This window comes from Buteo buteo, chromosome Z, assembly GCF_964188355.1.
Source record: "Buteo buteo chromosome Z, bButBut1.hap1.1, whole genome shotgun sequence".
Classification (NCBI taxonomy): Eukaryota; Metazoa; Chordata; class Aves; order Accipitriformes; family Accipitridae; genus Buteo; species Buteo buteo.
The window spans coordinates 54,033,551-54,056,767 of NC_134204.1; the positions used below are offsets into that span (position 1 = coordinate 54,033,551).

Below are 23,217 nucleotides of genomic sequence, written 5' to 3' on the forward strand. Positions count from 1 at the left end.
TAGAACTTCATCTGGCTACTGCTATAGAATACAATAAAAAATGTTTCTATAAATACATTAGCAACAAAAGGAGGGATAAGGAGACTCTCCATCCTTTATTGGATGTAGGGGGAAACATAGTGACAAAGGATGAGGAAAAGGCTGAGGTACTTAATGCCTTCTTTGCCTCAGTCTTTAATTGTAAGAGCAGTTGTTCTCCAGATACCCAGTCCCCTGAGCTGGAAGACAGGGAAAGGGAGCAGAATGAAGCCCCCATAATCCAAGGGGAAGCAGTTAGTGACCTTCTATGGCACTTAGACACACCCAAGTCTATGGGACTGGATGGGATCCACCCAAGGGTACTGAGGGACTTGGCAGAAGTGCTCACCAAGCCACTTTGCATCATTTATCAGCAGTCTTGGCTAACCAGGGAGGTCCCAGTTGACCAGAGGTTAGCAAATGTGACGCTCATCTACAAGAAGGGCTGGAAGGAGGATCCAGGGAACTACAGGCCTGTCAGTCCGACCTCGGTGTCAGGAAAGGTTATGGAGCAGATTGTCTTGAGTGCCATCATGCGGCATGTACAGTACAACCAGGGGATCAGGCCCAGTCAGCATGGGTTTATGAAAGGCAGATCCTGCTTGACTAACCTGATCTCCTATGACAAGATGACACACTTAGTGGATGAGGGAAAGACTTTGGATGTTGTTTACCTAGACTTTAGTAAAGCCTTTGACACCGTTTCCTACAGCATTCTCCTGGAGAAACTGGCTGCTCATGGCTTGGATGGGTGTACTCTTTCACTGGGTAAAAAACTGGCTGGATAGCCTGGCCCAAAGAGTTGTGGCAAATGGAGTTAAAGCCAACTGATGGCTGGTCACAAGTGGTGTTCCCCAGGGCTCGGTGTTGGGGCCAGTTCTGTTTAATGTCTTTATCAATGATCTGGACAAGGGGATCAAGTGCACCCTCAGTAAGTTTGCAGATGACACCAAGTTGGGCAGGAGTGTTGATCTGCATGAGGGTAGGAAGGCTCTGCAGAGGGATCTGGATGGGCTGGATTGATGGGCTGAGGCCAACTGTATGAGGTTCAACAAGGCTAAGTGCTGGGTCCTGCACTTGGGTCACAACAATTCCATGCAGTGCTGCAGGCTTGGGGAAGAGTGGCTGGAAAGCTGCCCGGCAGAAAAAGACCTGGGGATGTGGTTGACAGCCGGCTGAACATGAGCCAGCAATGTGTCGAGGTGGCCAAGAAGGCCAATAGCATCCTGGCTTGTATCAGAAATAGTGTGGCCAGCAGGACTAGGGAAGTGATTGTCCCTTTGTACTTGGTGAGGCCACACCTTGAATACTGTGTTCAGTTTTGGGCCCCTCACTACAAGAAAGACATTGAGGTGCTGGAGCGTGTCCAAAGAAGGGCAATGAAGCTGGTGAAGGGTCTAGAGAACAAGTGTTATGAGAAGCAGCTGATGGAACTGGGGTTGTTTAGCCTGGAGAAAAGGAGGCTGAGGGGAGACCTTATTGCTCTCTACAACTACCTGAAAGGAGGCTGTAGTGAGGTGGGTGTCAGTCTCTTCTCCCAAGCAACAAGCAACAGGACAAGAGGAAATGGCCTCAAGTTGCGCCAGGGGAGGTTTAGGCTGGATATTAGGAAAAATTTCTTCACTGAAAGCATTGTCAGACATTGGAAGAGGCTGCTCAGGGAAGTGGTTGAGTCACCATCCCTGGAGGTATTTAAAAAACATGTAGATGTGGCACTTGGGGACATGGTTTAGTGGTGGACTTGGCAGTGTTACGTTAACAGTTGGACTTGATGATCTTAAATGTCTTTTCCAACCTAAATGATTCTATGATTCTAAAACCTACTGTAAGGACTTACTGTGCTTTCGTCTGCAGCAGATGGTACCAGCTGTTGTAGGAGAGAGGAAAATGGATTACATGGATGCTGCTGTGATCTGGCATGGCATTTCCTATGTTCCTCTCCCTGGTCAGCAGTGGCCATGTTTCTGTTAGCTACAGCCAGCTCTCAAAGATCTCAGAAGTCTTTTCAAGTGCTAAAATACCCCTTATAACTTCAGTTTATCTGTTTTGCACAGTACTTACTTAAAGCCTGTATAAAAGGAACAATCTTTGCACTTGAAGAGCTTCTTCCCTCCGTGTTTGTCACGGTAGTGACGCCGAATGCTCTGTATGTAACCCGAGGAGAATTCACAAAATTCACAGTTAAGGATGGCTTCTGTTTTTTCCACTCCTGCAGCACTCCCAGAAAGTGGGATTGGGCTGATGTTGTTGTTGTTCCTGGCCAAAGCTGCAGACTGGTAGTGGTTCAACTGCTGCTGAACATCAGGAGGCTCAGAGTATGAAGAGTCTGTAGAAAAACAAGAGGGAAGTTGTTATTCCAGGTGGATCAAGAAATCCAAAAATGTTTGAGGCCTGCTCCAGCACCTATTGGCTTTTAGAGGGGTTGATCAAGATGTTGGTTATGAAATCCGCCGACAGCTTTCTGAAGGGTTAAGAAAAAGAGGTGTAGCACTTCTTAAACTAATCTAATGTGTATTCTACAATTTAAAAGGTGATCAGAATAAATTATGTTCTTTAGATCTGATTTGGGGAGGAAAGAAAGTGACAGATTTAAATTTAAAGTAGTCTAAAAAGAAGTCTGGTTTTAAGACACTTAATTTGTGAAGGTAAAGCACATTAATCATACTGCCAAGTGTTTATGTGTTTGGTGCATAAATCAGACCAGATACTCTCAAATGTCTTATGCCAGTTTACACCAGATGAAGGTATGGCACAGGATACACATAAATAGCCGACCTAAAAGGGAAAAGAAAAAAAAAAAAAAAAGAAAGGAAAAATAAATGGATACTCTTCCCTACTCATTCATGGAATTATTTGAGAAACCCACACCAAAAGTTAACTTTAGCGAAATGATACAATTTTACTTTGTCACACTTGAAGCAGTCTTCACAAAAAGTAAATTCAAGTTCTCCTATCTGATGATGTTTGAAATGAAATCATTGGAAAAAAAGATATTTAATCATAAATTCCAGTAAAGCAAACTTCTAAACCACATTTCCTTAGAAGCTGCTAAGTTTTGCTATACTGAGAAAGAGATCTCTTTATACAGATATGTCTGTATAGACGCATCCCTTCTAAAACCCAGCAGAACCATGGTCACACCATTTTAATGGCATGTGGAGAAACACAGTCGAGATGTCTCAGTACTGAAACTGAAAGCTATAATACTTTAGTTGGATCCCTTCAAAAAGGAGCGGGGGAGGGTGGTGTTGAACCTTTACCAACACACTGCTTGAATGTGGAGGTTAGGAATTCATCTGCTTTGTCCTGTATAACCCACAGCTGCCCATGAATGGCACAAATGAAAGCAGATGAATAAAGCACAGATGAATTTCAGTGTAACTTTCCTGAAAAGAAGACAAAAGGCTCTTTTCTTAAGCTTTCTGGAAGAAGGGAAGGGGTAAGGGGGGGGGGGGGGTGTGGAGTCGGGATACAGACTGTACCAGCCACCTCCTGCTTTGATGGGTACTTCATTTTCCAAAGCTTAATTCCCTGAGGCTAGATATGTAGGAATTCTCTAACAGAGGTACTTGTGGGAACTTAACACCATCCATTCTAACCAATTAGTACAGAGAAACAAAAGGCAAACAGGCCTATATAGCACTCAGTGTGGGGACTTCTCCACCTGCCTTCAAAAGAGTAAAATGCTTGCTTTCTTTTCTCACTACCGCAGAAGGGTGTTATACATGCCTGAGAAATGAAAACCAAACTAACAACAACAACAAAAAACAAAGACACAAACAAAACACAAGCAGGAGATAAATGTTTTCAGGCTCCCCTGGCTTCATCACCAGGTGTGCAGCCAAGACAAAGGCAGACATGAAAGATTCTGGTAAAATGAATGAAATACTTTTTGTTTTTCCTATCCAAGCCTCATGAACTGAGGCTAGATTACAATGAAGCATTTATCATCTCTCATTTCCACCACTTCTACAGCAGGTTTGCTAACCATGAGGGCTCACAGTGAGCTCCACCCATTCAAATGTCAAAGCTCTCTTTTCCTTGTGTTTGAAACAGGCTCCCCATTTCCTTTACTTTGGCATCAAATGGGCCTGAGGAGCTGTAAACTTCTGCAGAAGTCTCTTCTCCCTCAAAGGCAGCAACTGTGCTCTCACCCTCTTTTGGAATAGGACCTTGAGGCCCGAAATGATGCATGGTTCAGAGCTTGCATATCTGCAGCCTGGTGTCTGGGCTACCAGGTTAAGTATTTAGGAAAGCTAAAGCCCTGATAGAATTAAATCTGGCCAGGGATGTCAAAGGCAACAAGAAAAGCTTCTGTAGGTACGTCACTGATAAAAGGGAAAATGTGGTCCTTCTCTGGAAGGAAATGGGAGACCTAGTTACCCAGGACATGAAGTAGGCTGAAGTACTCAACGATTTTTTTGCCTCAGTCTTCACTGGCACATGCTCCAGCCACACCGCTCAAGTTGCAGAAGGCAAAGGCAGGGACTGGGAGAATGAAGAACTGCCCACTGTAGGAGATCAGGTTTGAGACCATCTAGGGAACCTGAAGGTGCACACGTCCATAGGACCTGATGAAGTGCATCCACAGGTCCTCAGGGAACTGGCAAATGAAGTGGCTAAGCCACTATCCACCACATTTGAGAAGTTGTGGTAGTCTGGGGAAGTTGCCACTGACTGGAAAAGGGGAAACATCATGCACTTTTTAAAAGGGAAAAAAGGAAGACCCAGGGATCTACAGGCCTGTCAGTCATACCTCTGTGTCCTGCAAGATCATAGAGCAGATCCTCCTGGAAACTACGGTAAGGCACATGGAAAATGAGGAGGTGACTGGTGACAGCCAACATGGCTTCACTAAGTGGAAATTGTGCCTGATAAATTTGGTGGCCTTCTACGATGGCTTACAGCATTGGTGGATAAGGGAAGAGCAACGGATGTCATCTACCTGGACTTACACAAACCGTTTGACACTGTCCCACATGACATCCTTGTCTCTAAATTGGCAAGACGTGGATTTGATGAGTGGACCACTGGGTGGATAAGGAATAGGCTGGATGGTCACACTCAAAAGAGTTGCGGTCAATGACTGGATGTCCAAGTGGAGACCAGTGACAAGTGGTGTTCCTCAGGGGTCGGTACTGGAACCCATGTCAGTGACATGGACAGTGGGATGGAGTGCACCCTCAGCAAGTCTGCTGACAACACCGAGCTGCGTGGTGCAGTCGACACACTGGAGGGAAGGGATGCCATCCAGAGGGACCTTGACAGGCTTGAGAGTTGGGCCTGTATGAACCTCATGAAGTTCAATAAGGCCATGTGCAAGGTCCTGAATATGGGTTGGGGCAATCCTAAACGCAAATACAGGCTGGGTGACGACTGGATTGAGAGCAGCCTTACAGAGAAGGACTTGGGGCTACTAGTGGATGAAAAACTTAATACAAGCCAGCAATGTGCGCTTGCAGCCCAGAAAGCCAATTGCATTCTGGACTGCATCAAAAGAAGTGTGACCAGCAGGTTGAAGGAGATGATTCTTCCCCTATGCTCTCATGAGACCCTACCTGCAGTACCGCATTCAGCTCTGGGGCCCCAAACATAAGAAGGACATGCACCTGTTGGAGCAGGTCCAGAGGAGGGCCACAAAGATGATCAGGGGGCTGGAGCACCTCCCCTATGAAGACAGGCTAAGAGAGTTGAGGTTGTTTAGCCTGGAGAAGATAAGATTCTGCGGAGACCTTATAGCCTTCCAGTACTTAAAGGAGGCCTACATGAAAGATGGGGAAGGACTCTTTATCAGGGAGTGTAGCGATAGGATGAGGATTAACAGTTTTAAGCCGAGAGAGGGTAGATTTAGATTAGATATTAAGAAAAAATTCTTTCCTGTGAGGGTGGTGAGACACTGGAACAGGTTGCCCTGAGAAGTTGTGGACACCCCATCCCTGGAAGTGTTCAAGGCCAGGCTGGATGGGGCTTTAAGCAACCTGGTCTAGTGGAAGGTGTCCCTGCCCATGGCAGGGGAGTTGGAACTAGATGATCTTTAAGGTTTCTTCCAACCCAAACCACTCTATGATTCTAGGATTCTATGAAAACCAGTGAAAGCAGCAGAAAGATAGCAACTGAATTGAGTTTGCTTCCAAACATGCATTTTAGCACACAGCACAGAATGAACTGCCAGCAAATAAGAAACAGATGGTGAGGTTGCAGGTTTGGATTTCTTTATTTTTCAAAAGCAGTACCTGAGAGAAGGACTAGGGAAGCAAATCCACAGCACAGAGCAACAGCACTGCCTTAAACTGGCAGAGCACTCCTACATGGGCACCTTCTCTATTTCCAACAGCTCTGCATGTACTTCAGTGCTGGGCTGACTGAAGTTGGTGATCAAATATTGTAAGACCCTTCGCATTTATACAAGCCTTGAGCTGCTGTGCAGCGAACTGCTGAACACCTTCTGGCAGTGTTGCTGCAACAACAAGATGCCTTGATGTAAGAGTAGAGAATGAAGGAGAAAGAGAGCAGAACTTTTCCCCCAGAACTGACCAACAACTGAGTCATGGCTGTACACAATCCAAGTTCCACCTCAGTCTTTCTCCTGCACCTCAAACACAAAGGATTGGGAGCACTCCGGGAAAGTTTTACAACCTTGGCCTGGAGCAGGAAGAGGGTCTAGCCATCCATGTCTGAAAAAAACTAAAATGGCCTTAGAAGCCTACACCAAAGTCAGAAAGCAGAAGAAAGACATTAAAAGAAGCAAAGGGAAGAGTTAAGAGAATTAGTATTCAGTAATGTAAAACACAAAGGCAAAGAGAAAACATGAAGGGGAAGAAAATGAAGAAAACCGAAACACTAGGAAGTACTGATTATAGGTTAAGGAAAAAAATGGCATTTTTTCCTTTGAACAGCCTTGAGGCAGCACAAGAAAATAAAGCATGCTCATATATGTAATGCAAGGAAAGAAAAAGGAATAATTAGCCCTGACTGATTTAAAACAATAAAACAAAAAAAAAACCCACACCAAAACCACCCGAGATCTGTTTTTAAAAGAAATTTTATCCAAAATGAATGGAAGGACTTCGCCGTGCAACTCCAAAAGCAAGGTAAGTCATGGCATGATCTGAGGTAAAAGGAAGGACACCTACAGTCATGCCAAGAGGCAAAAATTAACAGTAATTGATGTAGTAAAAAATGGAAGAATAGTACCAATGCTGCAAATCTCAATTTTGAGATTTCACATATCACATCTGCCTACAGACTACCTGTACAGGAATAATAACAAGGCTAGCTAGTAGTGTAAACCCTGCCAGCACTTACAGATCTAAAAGGCCACAGAAACTACACTCAGTATACAACAGCATTCTCAGATCCAAATGCGGAAACGACTAGTTGAAAGGAAAGCAGTAGAAATGAATGTCCACATGATGACTCATCAGCACAGCCATACCTAAATTACTATTGTGTGCTGGTAATACTACATAAGTCTTACAGTGTCTCTGCATGGGGTGAAGAGAGACAGCATTTCCAGAGTGCCTAAAAAACTTAAATGCCTGGTAAGTGATGTTGCCACCCTGAAAACTTTATTCAGAGTACAGACACAAAGACTGGCACAATGAGTCTGTCAACAATACTGGAAGTTACTACCTCATCCAAAAAAGCATTCACAGTCTCCACTACAATGCAATACAATGCAATCATGAAGATGCAGCTTGATACATACCTGCATACCTTGGGTTCATGCACTGGGGAAAAATATACAATGAAAACCTACTACAGAAGCAAAATGAAAATCTAAGTTTTCATGGATCCTCTGCAGCATGTAACATGTTTCAGATACCTAAAAGACGAAAAACTTGGGAACTTTTCAGAAGAAAAGAGTAACTAAAGATTCTGATCTGGATACATAAATTTACTCAGAAATTAAATGATGTTTTAGTTATTTGTAGGTATTTTCAGAGCTATTGATGAACATGTAGGCAATGGCAAAACACACTAAAACAAGACACCTAAATCAAACAACAGACCAGAAATATGCCTGGACACGTCTAGGTAAGAGACACTGAGCAGCAGTTGAGAAACCAGAGGAAAAAGTACCTATTAAAGGAAAGAAATCAGACCATTGCTTCATCCTTTTAGGGTGAACAGAACCAGACAATTCTAACACAAGCATTTGCATGCCTGCACAGTGAGGGACAGGGATGGAGGGAGAAACACTGTTCAGCAAAAGCAACTCTTTGAATACACTGGAAAGTGAGTTTACTGCATGTGCAAACTACTAATAATTGAACAGCTTTATGGCCAGAAGGAGACAGTGGGAGAAAAAAATGAAGATGTCATGCTTTCCTGGTACATCCACATGGAAACATCAACCAAAGTCAAAAGAGATCAGCACTTGTATGACAAATGAAACTGGGAAAGGGGATGTTTGAATCCTGAGATAAGAAAAAAATCAAAGAGAAGGTATAAATAACAAGTGCTTAAAAACGCTCTTGGGGGGGGGGAAGGGAATGCAGTAACAATACAGGCCTAGGACATTATGGATCTGTGAGAAAATGTACTAAAGACAGTAAAAGGAAAATATTTGGAATGCTACTTAATTTTCTCTGAAATTATTCACATAAAGAGAAGATTCCTACAAAGAACAACAGAAAAATTCCAAGGCATAAGATAAGTCTGAGTGGAACTTATGACATTTAGGAACATAATCCCCTCTGAAATTCAACAGGACTCAAAATTACAAACTCACTGAGTGGTAGGATAGCATATAGTCATGAATGGCAACAGCTTGAAAAGTGGGAAGGTGGCAAAGCAGGGTGTCATACAAAGATTGTCAAGACTACACACAGTTGTTCACTTTATGCCATGCAGCACTGACCTGGAAGGAAGAATATGTGGGAGGGTGAAATGTTCTGGCAATAAATTAAGCTGAGGGGAGGGGAAGATAGAGAAGACTAAGATTCAGAGGGATGAAACAAAACATTCATGAAGAAGCTTAGGGAACCATACAGTACAAGGAAATTTTATTCAATTCATGTTTAAAAACAGAATATGAACCTACTTCTCTACCCAAATTCTGATTTCTACTGAAGAACCTTTACATGGCTAGGATGTTGTGAATGAGATGTAACAGAAACAAACTTTGTGTCATTGTTTGCACACTCCAAAACACAAAAGAAAAGAGTCAACACAGAGGAAAGTAAATAAAACCCTGGAATAAAATTGCCATATAAAGGATTTACACCAAAAAAAAAACCCCAAAGCCCAAACCCGAAAACCTTGTTGGAGGAATTTATTTCAGCATTATCTGCAAAGGCCATTTCTTGGATCATTTTGGACCAGCTTTTTGAGAAACATATTACATATATGACCAAGACTCAGAAGAGGGCAACCGGAAAGATACATGGACTATGCAAACTTGTTTAGTCAAAAGAGGTGAAAAACTGTATCAGTGTTTCTTTATAACTTTGAATTCCCTTTTGAGCTATATGCACACCTATCTCTGAATGGAACTGAGACAGGATATATGCTATGCAGCTTCTTGTACTAACATCAAAATCACTTCAAAGGGACACAAATTTCATCTAAGAAGAAGAAAATCATAAGTAATTTTATCTTCTGAATTCCTTTACACAGAGAGTCTCATACTGCTGCCTACTGAAGAATCTTGGAGTTGAGATCAAGGAGAGAGTGGCTATAATACTCTGTGTAACAGATGCAAAGGAAACCAGTAGGAATAGCAGTACTTAGGAAGGACTAACGCAATTGATGAAGTAAGTTATACCATACTATTTCCATCAGAAGAGAAGTGTTGGTCCAAGAGCTCCCCATGCCCTCCTATTTTTGAGTATCCAGCACTACCAGTAATTCCTATTAGCGTTAGCTTTCGAGACAGGCACAAATGTTCACGAACACTGCCTGAATCATTACCCTGCTCTGCTAAAGCTGTGATTTGGAAGGATCCGTTTTAGGGATCAGGAAACACTTCATCATACAGCCATTTAATTTCTTGCTATCCCTTCTTTGTCATCTGTCCTCCCCACAACAAAATTTCTTTCCTGGCTTCAATGCAATTTAACTTTCCTACAGTTCTTTGGGTGGCTTGGCCAATTACTAGTCACATTTAGGCTGCAAACAACCCCCTCATTATAAACTAGGCTCTTTCCGTAGCTGCTCTACCACTTGCAACCTTTGCAACATCAGTGCCAAGCCACTAGAACTTTCTAACCCCACCAGTTGCTTTGCTCATTGCTGTTTTTGCTTGCAACACAGAGATGATGTATGGGGACTGCATTGTGTTTCTGTTGCTCTGGCATTCATGTTATTTCACCTCTGTTCATCCACTGTTCACCTTTGTTTATCCACTGCCTTCTCTTTAAAGAGTGCTTCAGGCTGAGAATCTGCTGCCACTGGCTTATACCAGGTGGACGGTTCAAACTGTTAGTCATGTTTCAACCCTATATTCTTATCATTTGTTATTCAAGGAATAAAATTCCATTGTCTAAAAACAGAGTGGCGCTTAAACCAAGAATTCTGATACATGTCAAACATTGGTATGTCCATGTGCTTATATATTTCCATAAAATGCATGAAATAAAAAGTTGCCTCAGTATTCCATATTCTGTTGATCTAAACTCAAACCTCATAAATGGAAGTGAACTTACAGAAGAGAGGAACACAAAAAGATCTGCAAATAGCTTTAGCAAGAGACTGATTTAACCAATCTGCCAAAAGGACTTACTGGTAACACGTTCTCTTCTGAATTTACAAAGATTTCCTACTTCAATTGATTCTTCACTCAGACAGTAATCTACAGAGCAATTTTTTTTTTTGGCACCAGTAACTGAACCATTGTCATGCTATTATGCTCCATGATTTCCTTCTCATTTTTAAGGGTAATTCATCAGATATTTTTCAGGAGCACTCCACATTTTCTTTTCTATTGCTCTGGTCCTCTAAGCATTTGTATTAATACAAACACACAGCCACAAACAAACATCCTCCTGTCACCTAAATGCTCACTTGCATCTAAGCTTGAAATGAAGAGGGGAAAGAAATCCAGCTTTGTCAAGTGCTACATTTTTGCATTCTGCTCTAAAACTGGCCCTAAAATTACAGTGACCATATATGGGTGCTGAGGATCCATTCTAATCATAGAGCTCAGGAACTTGTAATTTGTTCTGGAGACCTCCAGCATACACCTTGACATTATTATTATTATTATTACTACTACTACTACTACTACCACCACCACCACCACCACCAACAACAACAACAACAGAAAGGCCTCATCTCTATCACCACCTCTGAGGTCAGATCACTTTGGGCAGTGTTTTCAAGCATTGGTACCGAAATGTAGTAACAGTGTCTCTTAAAGAAGAAATAAATCCAGCTATTTTAATGTCAAACTTTGGGCTGTCAACTATGATGATGATGACATATGTCCATTTCAACAGAGCCAAAATGAGCAAAGGAGTTTTACCTCTCTGTCAAGTACCAAACCCCTCTAGCAGGTTTTAGATCAGTGGAAAGTAACTGGAGTCCCAGGGACTGGGAGAATATCAGTTAGCTTACACAAGAAGGCTACTAACATGTGGGAATGAGAGCCTGCAGAAACGCTCTTTTGCACAGCATTGGTCAAGTCATACCACATATCCCTTCACAGCAATAGCATCCTTTTTACTCTGTATAGAGTGATCACAAATTCCAGGGACAGCAGTAGTATGTGACACCTAAGACAGCATCACCTACCACTTTGTGCCCTATCTTGAACATAAAAAAAAAATAAAGAGTCAAAAGAAACCAAAAACCTCAGGAAAAAAACCCAACAGGAGTCTAGATATGCTTTTTTCTTTCTGCTGTGGGTGTAATCAGGTCATTTCTGTATGCCCGGAAGGAATCCAGAAGATGTTTCTTCCTTCACTTATTACTTGATCCACCCAAACAACTTATTCTCTCTTCTCTCTACCCTAGTCAAGTCTTTCAGTATCACAGCAGTCCCATCACAGCAGGCTGGCCAAATCCATACAAAGACTGACAGCACCTTCTCCTAGCGGCATGAGTTCCTGTCTCTACCCTGTTGAATCTCTATTTTGCCTTTACCCTTTCAGTTCAAGCACAAAAAGCTCAGGACCAGAAAAAAGCACAATGAACAGCAAGCTGATACCCCTTTGAGCACAGCCAGTAACAGAATAAACATCTCCCTCTGTTCCACCAGGCACAAAACTGTTCTCAACACGCTGTAGGAAAAGGCCAAAAGCCAAACAACTATACACCAGTGGAAGAGAGCTGCACAGAACAAGGTCATCCCCAGTGCCCTAGGTCCTTGAAACAGTGAGGAGTTTGTTCAGTAAACTTAGAGGTGAACAAGTCCTGCACTTGTTCTACCAGTCCCTGCCAATCTGATGCAGGGGAAAAGTTCCCATCTGATCCAACATCTGATAATTAGTTTAACGCTACCCACAAGAAGTAAGACGCACCAACAAGTACCAAGAGTTTTAACAAGCACTGGCAGGCAGTGTGGCTACTGGCAGCATCCCTGGGAAGGAAAGACAGGCAAACTCTGAGGGGAAAGCAGAAACATGCTCTAAGGTAGAGAAAGAAGGAACACAGCTAGGGGGAAAAAAAGCAGCCTGCAAGGAAGAAGGGTTAATCTGATACTTCAGCGTGAGCATGCAGCATCACTCCTATGGGGCACAAAAGCAGGGAAACAGGCAGAACAAGTAGACAGCTCTTTGCAGCCTGACTGTAACTACAAAAGCAGAGACACCTTCTGTTCTGCAGTATGCAGGTCACCATCTTGCATCCTTAGCATGAATGGTATCCTTCCAACTCACCTTGCAATTAAAGCAATTAGGTATTGAAGATTTGCCTGAATTTGCCCTGTAGTCACTACTGGCTCTCTGCCTCCCCAGTCAAAACAACAGTCAAATAAAGGGTCTCAGACAAAGAAAAGGGTGTCGCCCCCCACCCCCACCCACCCCCCAAAAAAACAAACAAAACACCCCAAACTAAATACAAAGAACAGGCTATTCTGCTCCAACACAAGGTTTCTGGGCTGTGAGGACTCTGACTGTTGTGGTCTTCCCCAAACAGCAGCAGCCATAAAACATAAAGACACAGTAGCAACAAGAGAGAAACAGCACCAAAGGTGAAGAGACAAGTCTTAGGAACTTTCTGCCCTGATTGGAAGATTAGAAAAATACCCCTTATCAAGAGCAACAGTGCACATCAATAGAAATAAACGAGTCAGCCACAAAGTATGGTAGGGATTAAAAAAAAACCAAAACAACAGCGGCAGTATGTCTGAGCATATAGAAAGTTTGCCTCTTCTGAAAGGTGGAAGGAAGAGGGAGATGTGTGGCTCTAGGGCTGAGTGGATCACTGTAACAATCCTGCCTCACTGGCACCAGCTGAGAGGATTTTGTTGAAGAGGCTCCTTGCTTCCCACTGTTCTGATAGTACATGAAATGGCTTTAGCAAACTTGCTAAAGGCCCTCTGCACCCCTCAGGATTTCAGCTGTCAAGCAGCACAAAAGACACACATCCTGATTATGCATTATCCACTTTAAAAATTGTACAGAAATGGGAAGGGATTTACAGTTCTTAAACAACAGTCCCAGAAGCAGAACTTAGTCAAGCAGTTTTGTACCCAGCCTAGCTCTGGCAAAGCAAGCACATGTATTTATATTTCAGTCTCTAGATGAGGCAAAGTTCTTTTCCACTGGCAAAGGCTAAAGTTCAGAAAAAGCTGGAACAGGGCACTGGGTGTTTCACTTAGCAGTTTGAAACGCATTTGCTGCTGCAAGTAATTAAATTTAATGTAGATGTTGACATACCATGTACTGGGAAACTCCAAAAATCTTCTAGTTCTGACCCTGCATGCGTTTTGTGATCTGTGCTGGTATTAATGATAGATCCCATTTGGCTTGCACAACAGTGAAAAGCACGATTATTGAGCTTCAAGGGCACACACAAAGTGTGCTGCTTTCTACATTCCAAGAACTGGTTATCACTATAAAGGAATGGTTTTGTACAATAGCAGCATGACTGAGAAGACATTGAAAGCCACATCCAGGTCTGTCTAGTCTATCACTTGCACTTTACTGTTCTGTTTTTACAATTCAATATTCTTAATCAGTAAAATTAAAAAACTATTATTTTGAATTACTGCACATAGTAAGGATACAAATGAATTTATGAGGCTTCAAATCTGCCAGCCATATGCATAAAGAGTAGTACTTTGCTCTACAACGCAGTTAGGCCAAAGGGGTTATTTTCACAAAATAAAGAGCTACTCAAAAAAGCAGTAGTACTAGCCAGGGCAATTTAGGGCAAGTATTTTACATGCTCCCAAGAAGCTTTTGCTGAGGCTGAAGTCATAACACAAAACTGTTTATCAGTCTACTGAGTCATTCTGCCTTATGGTCTTTATGACAATAGGTTGCACTCATGGATTTCTCCAGTTTATAAGAGGAAGGCAGTCCACCACCACCACAGCCCTTGAATACAAGCAAACATGCGTAACACCAGTGCTTACACAAATGTCTGTTGCCATGTGCCTTCTCCTTAGCTGATGATCACTTTGCAGGTAACACCTGTTGCTATTGTTCCTATTCCTGTTTTCTAGTCTTCAGTCACACAATTTTTGTGTCTGTCTTGCTTCCAGCTCTTCCTTATTGAAGAAAGAGACTGCAGTCTTCTATTGTTATGCCTTGACAATGCAGATTATGGGATTCCATTGCCTTGCACTTAAGTCAATAGGAACAGAGCTGACCCTGCACAGTGCAACACTGGAAACCCTTATCTGTGACACATACTGCCCTATAGGATGACAGTATCATCAATAAATCCATACAACCCTTCTGAGCAGAGATTAACATGAATCTAAGTTCTGATTCTCACAAAGACTGTGAAAGAACACGGAAACAGATCTTGTTAGGGCATTCACCCAATCCTCCTAACAGCTTGTACTATTTCAATTTACACTGAATTTTTACTGTGTAAGTTCTCAAAAGTGTTAAGCCACATTTCTGTCTAAAGGGCAAATAAGTAAGTAAATCCAAACAAACAAAAAAGCCAACCACACAAATGCAAAGACATAGTCAAACATCACCACTTCGTTCTTGCAAGAGGAAAAATATCTGTAAACTATGGGGAGAGGAAAAGAACATTTTACCACAATGGCAACCTTATCATTTCAAAAGAGTTGGACACCACAAACCATTTAGTGCCCCTATGCTATGCAAAACAGAAAAAAGTTGCACTGGTGATCAATATTTGCTGGGTTTTTTTAGCTGCTTGTAAGACCCTGTCCCCCTCCAAACATCATCGCCCCACCCCCTAAAAAAAACTGAGTCCTTTACCTCTAGTCAGACTAGGATACAATGAAAACACATTCCTTACATATGAAAATAATGCCAAACACACAAAGAGAGGTAGGATACAAAGAGCAGCATCTTCCAATGATGTCTCTCTAAGAAACTTCTCTACTAACTCACCGAGACTATCACAGTCACCTTCTTACACCACTGCCTTGAGAGAGGCATACAAGCACTAAAGTGGTTGTTGTGCTTTCTAATGATAATGAGGTTGCCAGGGATGGGCCTACCTAAAATGTTCAGCATCTCCACTTTAACTTCACTTCCATGTAAAGTATACCAAGCACCCAAAACATCTCCAGAATATACAGCTGAACGCTTCAGATACACTTGCTGCTACCAACACAGAACTAAAAGAGATGAGTCACAAAAATTTAAATATATTCACATCTTTTAATGAATGGATCAATCTATAAGAACAAAAGAAATGTTCTAAGGGAGGCCCCTCAGGGAACAATTTCTGCAGAAAAATAGAAACATCAGCAGAAGTTCCACTGGGCTGTTGTCCCAGAACAGTTCTATTCAGACATGCACTCTGCTATTACAATTCAGTACCCTCTTCCATTTTCTCCATTTTTACAGGGCTCAACAATTGGCAAGATAAGTTCTGCTAGCTCCTCAAATCTCTGCAAGTCATCCTGCTTTATTTCCTATTCCAACGACAATACTATCCACAGACAAAAACAGACCCTTTCTGCAACCATTTCAATTATACTAGCCTGCTGCATACCTACCAACCTACAAAACAAGTTCATGACAATGTGAGACAACCTTTTGTCTGCCTTTCACTCCAGTCCTAATTCAGTTTTGCATCCCCAGTGAATTAACTTGATCACAGCCCACACTGCAGGTTATTTATATATACCAACACATGCAAGATTCAACTATGCCACACCATGTTAGCCCCACTTAATACTGGCTCCAGCTAGACAGCATAGTGCCTGTCACACAGACCTGCATTTCCTTTTGTTGGGACCAGTCATTTATCTAGTCCTATGTATCACCTGCAACTTGCAGGCCTAGGCCACAGAGACACTGATTTATTCCCTTCTAAAAATCAAAAATAAACGATGTCATAAGAGAAGCCACCATTAACTTGATCTGCAGCCAACCTCCTAATGTAAAAAAAATTCCTTATAACAGGTTCTTCCTTCCTCAAGCAATGATGAAAATGTTAACATGATTATTGTAACACCTGTACTCGTCTGGCTAGCTCCCCAGTAGGTGGCTTCTATTATTGTCAAAGTGACTTAACCATTAACCCTGTTTAAAGATGATCAAGCTAATTGGGACAAATTCTGCCTTGGTTTCAGGCTGCAATACAGACCTAGGTAACAGAGTCAACCTCATGACATGCTTTTGTTAATAGACTCATCATTTTATGTATTTTTAGGAGGAGTTCCTAAAGGCTGTAAAATTGCCTTCTACAGAGATCTGCACTCCAATTTTAACTTCACTAATCATGACTTTGAGCTCTGGGAATAAGCAAAAAAAAGAAGTAAATGAACCATCCTTCCCAAATTCAAATATTGTCCTTCTGTATCTCTCAACAAACCATTGCTACCAAAAAGTTGCTACTCACAGGAAAGACTAGGACAGCCACTGAAAATGATTTTCCACTTTTTAGTCAGTAATGGGACATTTTTTTTAAAAGCAATAAAAAAGCAGTAGAATACATCACAATATGTACTCTACTTGTTGGATTAGTTTAAGCTAGCTTTAGCAAAAATAAAAGCTCAGTTAGTAAGTCTTCATTGCACTGTTCCAGACATCCTTTGACAAAAGGTAGTCTGAGAGCAGCTGGTCAAAATCTTTTTATAGGATTCTGATCCCAGAAGTGACTTGCTGAACCACAAAAACATTATTTATGTCTCTCTTTTTCTTTAATAAAGTATTTCTATGCTGATTACTTTTTTCTTTAAATTCCATTCTGACATTTTTCTGAACTTACTTCTTATCTTTCACTCTTTCTCCTTTCACACTTTTTTCTGTTGAGAAAGGAAAGAAGGCAAGATGGGAGACCAAAAATGCTACAAAATGATTACTGATAATATTTACTTCCCATCCATAGTTCACCAGTAACCCAAGCAAAACAGCAACAACAAAAAACTCTAAGAACCTCTCAAATTTCTGGAAAAAAGTGGGTTTTTTTTCACCTCTTCTAATATGCCCTCCATCCATCCCAGTTCCTTGAACACCTGCAGGTCTGAACCTTTTATTTATAGTCACCTACATTCTCCTCCCATGTCAATGCAACTTATCCAGGAATTAAGATTTTTTTCCCCAAAGACCAGCTCTTTTCTTCATTGGCAGGAAGTGACACCCAAAACGTGCCTCATAAGCTACCACTTAAAAGGCCTTAACACGTGCTGTGATACCACACACCGCCTCTTCTATGAGTCTGCATTTTCTCTGTTAAGTGTTCCTTCCTCTGCTGCTTTCCAAATATCTTCTGCATACTCCTCCAGCACAAAGGGATTAACAGCTTTCAAAGATAGCATGGAAAAGAAAACGGTTCTCAGATTCTCCTTCCTGCAGATGCAGCTTAATATCTGAAGGTACTTTTGGTGCCCTCTGTAGCAAGGACAAGAAGAATAATTATGTTTACTATCATTACAGGTTCACATTTTAAGCTTAATCACATGGTTTCACTGAAGTGCTCTACTAACAAGATAAAGGGGTGTTTTTCAGGAGCATGGATGAACTTAGACGATCCCTTTCCCACTAGCTATCACTAGAAGCCCTGCCTTTGAAAATTTTCTACAATTTAAATCTCTGCTAAGAAGTAAAGCCAGCATTGACATATTCCAAAGTCAACTGGTGACAGGACAAGTTAATGTAGTATGAACTGGTGAGCATCTAAAGCAGGTCATGCCCTACAACACCGTGTTTACTCTTGTTTTTGAGGCAAGTTCTGTTTTTTCTTAATGATCAAATTAATCTACTTTTTGGGCAAGCTGCCTACTGTAAGTTTTTTTGTAATAAAAATATTAAGTGGCACCTTAGACAAATTCTTGCTCTGAGGCACCTCTTACCATTAGAGTCCTCCACTTCTTCAGCAGGAGTGTGGTTCTTGGAGGTGTGGTGGGCGTGTGAGGCTGCAAGGTTGACAATGCGGGGTCTTGGTAGTGTCAGTGCTTTCCCATGCACTTTCAAGGAGTGCTCTTTCAGCTGGCTGATTGTCATGGTGGAAAATGAGCAGGAGGAACATTTGTAGGCATGTTCACCTGGGTGAGCGAAATACAGGCAAGTCATCAGCTCACAAAAGAAACAAAATGGGGCCCCCATACTTCTCTTACTGAACTCAGCAGTAAAATTCCCATGGACTCTTCAGCGAAAGACTGATCCCAAAGAGAACAAGCTGTGTGCATCTCCTTGTTGGAGCAGTCTGGAGTCTGCGGGTACAGGCACCTGCTTTGGACCAAAGTATTGCTTTCTGACAACCGCAGATCCTTGTAAAGTGACGGATGCCAAAAAACAGAGACCAGACTCTTAGCATGCCTGTGTTGCATGATATGAGAAGAAAACAGACTCTGGGATGAAAATGGAATCACTTAACTATAGCACTTCCAAATTTCTTTGGGAGCACAGCAACTAGAGAGGGTGAAGTCATCTGTTTCTGCATGCAGCACATCCAGCATCATTATTAATGAAGCAAGAAGGACACTATAAAATGCTAACAAAGGTCCCTCCAAAAAAAAAAGGGCGGGCGGGGGGGGGGCAGGATTTACATTTGGGAAAGGTCACATTTTCCTTATGAAAAAACTGCCATTAGGCAGAGGTAATCTTCATAGAACTGGTAACCAGGTCAAGGTTGGTTTACTACAAGAAGTGAACATGGTAATACCAAGAACAGTGCGTATCTGTAAGGCTATGTGAAAGTGTGTTATGAAAAAGCACTAAAAGAAGTGAAAGAACAGAAGTAATGAACAGTAGTGAATTTAATTTTGAATACATTCTGAGCCATAGAGACAGCAAACAAGGGGAAACAAATCCTGAGACAAGATTTGTTTTGCATTAAGCATGGAGGCATTTGGAACACAAAGTGAAACTGTCCCAACACAAACAACGTGATATTATACAGGTGCCAAGTTATTGTTTTGGAAGTGCCACTTCCATGTACAGGAGTAACACCGGCCACATATGAGTTGTACATAAAGTGCCAAAACTAATATAGGAGTGAAATATTCATGAATAGTAACAGAAGAACAAGAGTTCTGGTAATGAACGAAGCAGAACATGTTTTCCATCTCTCAACAAATTTAGCAGACAAGGTTCTCAAACAGCATTGTTCCTAACACCGGAAATAAGTGAACCAAAAGAGAATGTGAAAACACACATATTGCAGCAAGTCAGAGTAAGCACACCTGAAAAGATTAGCAACCATCCTACATAAAAATAACTCCCACCCCCTCTCTTCCAGAAAAACTATGCTAATCATGGGGACACAATACAAACTCTTAAAAAGCCTCTTTTGGTACATCTGAAATAGAACAGATCACTTGAGTCTAAAACGGTGAAACAAGAAATTGTCCCACATGTTTTTTCAAATGACATTCCTCACCTGCATATCGTATCAATTATATATTACCTTTTTACAAATAGAAGAAAACATTCTTGTGTACCACGCACAACAAGTTGCTCAATGGAACAGGATAATATAAGGACAAAAGAAACTCCAAGGTATAAGATACCAGTGAGATACAGATATAGACTTTCATGGTTTGTCAGTATAAGAGATTCCTGGATGACAGTAGGCCCCAACCGTTAACTTAAAAGCACCACAAGACATTAAAGCAAATATAGGATGAATACACATTAAGCAGTCTAGACACAACTAATAAATATACCCACTATTCAGCCATAACAGTTCAGGTGGACATCAGCATGAAAGGATGTGTTTGCAGAGGAAACGCAACAGTTTGGCTTAACAGAAGCCTTCTGCACTTTTTTGACTGCTAGCTTTGCGTTTCATAAAATGATTATATCAATACACATACAAATAAATAAATCTAAAAATTTACATAGTGGGTCCCAACACCCAATATGTACTCAAACCATTATGTTCCAGATTACACAGAAACTGAACAGGGCCAGTACTGTCTCACAATCATCCATTTTGTGCATGCAGCACCTCCAGTGTCATCACTAATGAAGCAAGGACACTAGAAGATGCCAACAAAGGCCCCTCAAAAAATATAAGCAAAAAAAAAAAAAAAAAAAAAAAGAACAGGTGAAAATGTTCAGATGAAAATAACAGACAGCCCATTTAGTGATGCTGTAAAGTGTTCTGATCCATGCCAAAGGAGATGGCAGATGAAAAACAAATGCCAGAAACACTGACTGGTACCAGCTGTTAGGCAAGAACGCATTTTATAGTCCACTGAATTTTGACGCATCCCCAGAAAATGAGGGAGAGAGGCAGACTGTAAAAGACTTCAGGATTCAGGATTTTATTGAATTTTAAAGATCTCCAGGAGACTTCAGAAAAATTCAAGTGGATTGAAGTTTCCACTGCTAAATAAACTGATAATGAGATGATTGACAGGAGATAAAAAATGGTAATAAAAGAGAGGTTCAAAGAACCACTGTGTTATTGAAAAACTGGGGAGTCTGAGGAAACGTCTTCATAACACGTTTATTTGGTAGTATCTATTTCTGAAAGATTGACTCAAAACACAGCAAAGCAAAGCTCTGACTGAAAAACATACAAGCAATTTTTCTGTGGTGTGAATATTCATTTGGTAGAAATGGACTGAGGGAGAAACAGATCATAAGCCTTTGGAAACCCTATTACACAAGTCATTGTGCAAGCACTATCTAGGCAACCATGAAATTGTGTTCTTGTATGATGCAAAACATGGTCCTTCAAGGAGTGTCCACTAATCAAGTTCAAGAGCATGAATTCATAATAAATAAATCAAGGACTTACATGAAGAAGAGTGTGAAGTAAATATTAGTTGCATGCTAACTTTGGCTTTAAAAATCTGGCAGGTTCAAACAAGGTAACACAAAGTACCCCAACTGTACAATAGCATAAAGAAAACATTATTTTATGGTTGGCGAAGATAAAGAACCATGTCACCTCCATACAGGATGTGGGACTCTGTAAACTGGAACTGCTGCATACAGTTGGATTTCCTAGAAGGGACAGAATGCCATGGTCCCATACAACAGTAGGTTGGCAAAAATTAAACTAATCCACAATACCCATGCAAGTACAGAAAAGGGTCCTGGCACAAGATCTGTGAAATCCAAAATCAATACAGGAAACAAAGTACAAGCGACCATCAATCCCTCCTACATTTTTGTAGATGAAAGGTGTGTTTGGATCAATGTTGACAATTACCTTTTTTTTAATCAGCAGACAGCTATAAAATCCTCCTGCCTTTCTTCCCCATTTTCCCATCTTCCTCCTCCACCCCAACCTGAGTATATGACATAGCATAAACAAATAATAAAGAAAGGAACATACTTCTAGCCCTTTTGTCATCTGTTTCAGGAGTTTCTACTTGCAAGTTTTTAACAACTGGGCTAGTTTGCAGTTTTTTAGATTGGTCAATATTATATTATTTGCACCAGAGTGCATGTTTGGACTGTGGTTTGAGGGTTGATTTTTTTGCCCTTTTAATCAAAAAGATGCAATTGTGGAGCCAGTGGGTTTTGACTCCAACCTTCTGATAACCTTTCAATGCATGATGTGTGATGGTGCCAAGAGTCTAGGGCCAAGAAATAAAGATGAGAAAATTCTGAATCTCACACTTTTTAATAATCAAAGGTGCAACAATTTGAGGTGACCTATCTTGTATGGCACATCACCTTCCCAATTCCTGTTCATCAGAAGCATGTCTCTTTGCTTGCTTTTATGGATTCCGTACTGCAATACAGAGATTTGCAAGACAAATTTCCACGTACGATAATGGAATTGTGCCATTCTCAGCCTGCTGCAGAAAGACCCGACTCCCAAAGTTTTCAGTGTTTTGTTTTAATATGAAAGCCAGTGTAAGAGTCTACCAAAACCAAGATGCAATCCACAATCCTTTTCCCAGAATCACCTAAAGCACAAACATAAAAACAAACATAGCAGAGCAAAGCTCACTACCAATCCGTTAAGACACCAATGGTATAAGCAGATTGATTAAATTCTCTTGGAAACAAGCAGAAATAATAATAAGAAAAAAAATCATTAATATAAAAGAAAATAGAAGAAAATTAAGACATTCTTGAAGTACTCATCACTGTTTTAAATTCTTGTCCTTCCAAAAACATTACTCAAACTCCCACTGATTCCAACAGGTGCGTAGGCTGGCCAATCCTGCCTTGCCTTTGAAAATCTTACCCAAATTTGGTGATAAAACACGTGGTTCAAACCAGCATCTCTGATCAGCAGCAAGAATACACGGGCCATTTCAGCTGCTGCACTGCAAAACTGAGAGAGAGAACTTACCAGCATGAGCCTTGAGTATATGGGTTTTCAGGCGGCTATTGTAAGAGGACTTGAATGGGCACAGTTTGCAACGGAATGGCTTATGGTGTCCATGATGGGTCTGCATATGACGATCCAGACTTGAAAAGAAAAAGACAGAAAAGGGAAACAAAAAATGGTAAATAATTTCAACTATTCCTTCAGATGCAAAGCAAAACACTTAACAGCAATAATAAATTAAATAAGAGGTAGACCAGGCTCAACTATCCTTTCTCATACTCTCTCTTGAAATTCTATAGGTCTGCTTAAAGAAAAAAAGTACAATCTAATCTGAGGAAAAGGAGCAGAGCTGACACCAATTCTGTTAGCAGAAAGCAAGCCACTTAAATAAACTTATAGGGCAAGATT

The 23,217-nt window shown here is 41.2% G+C and overlaps 1 protein-coding gene across 9 annotated transcripts in view; it reads right to left on the reverse strand.

The window, feature by feature from the left end:
* Positions 1 to 23,217, reverse strand: part of ZNF462 (zinc finger protein 462) — a 93,266-nt gene that overhangs the window by 18,437 nt on the left and 51,612 nt on the right. For 7 of the 9 annotated variants that reach the window (XM_075020343.1, XM_075020340.1, XM_075020338.1 and 4 more), the window contains 3 exons: positions 22,831 to 22,949; positions 18,419 to 18,610; positions 2,080 to 2,344 (listed from right to left, as the gene is read on the reverse strand). In XM_075020343.1, coding sequence (XP_074876444.1) covers positions 2,080 to 2,344; positions 18,419 to 18,610; positions 22,831 to 22,949 — 576 coding nt within the window. Of the gene's footprint in view, positions 1 to 2,079; positions 2,345 to 18,418; positions 18,611 to 18,656; positions 22,439 to 22,830; positions 22,950 to 23,217 lie in introns of those variants that run through there. The other 2 variants (XM_075020345.1, XM_075020347.1) reach the window with 2 other exon arrangements.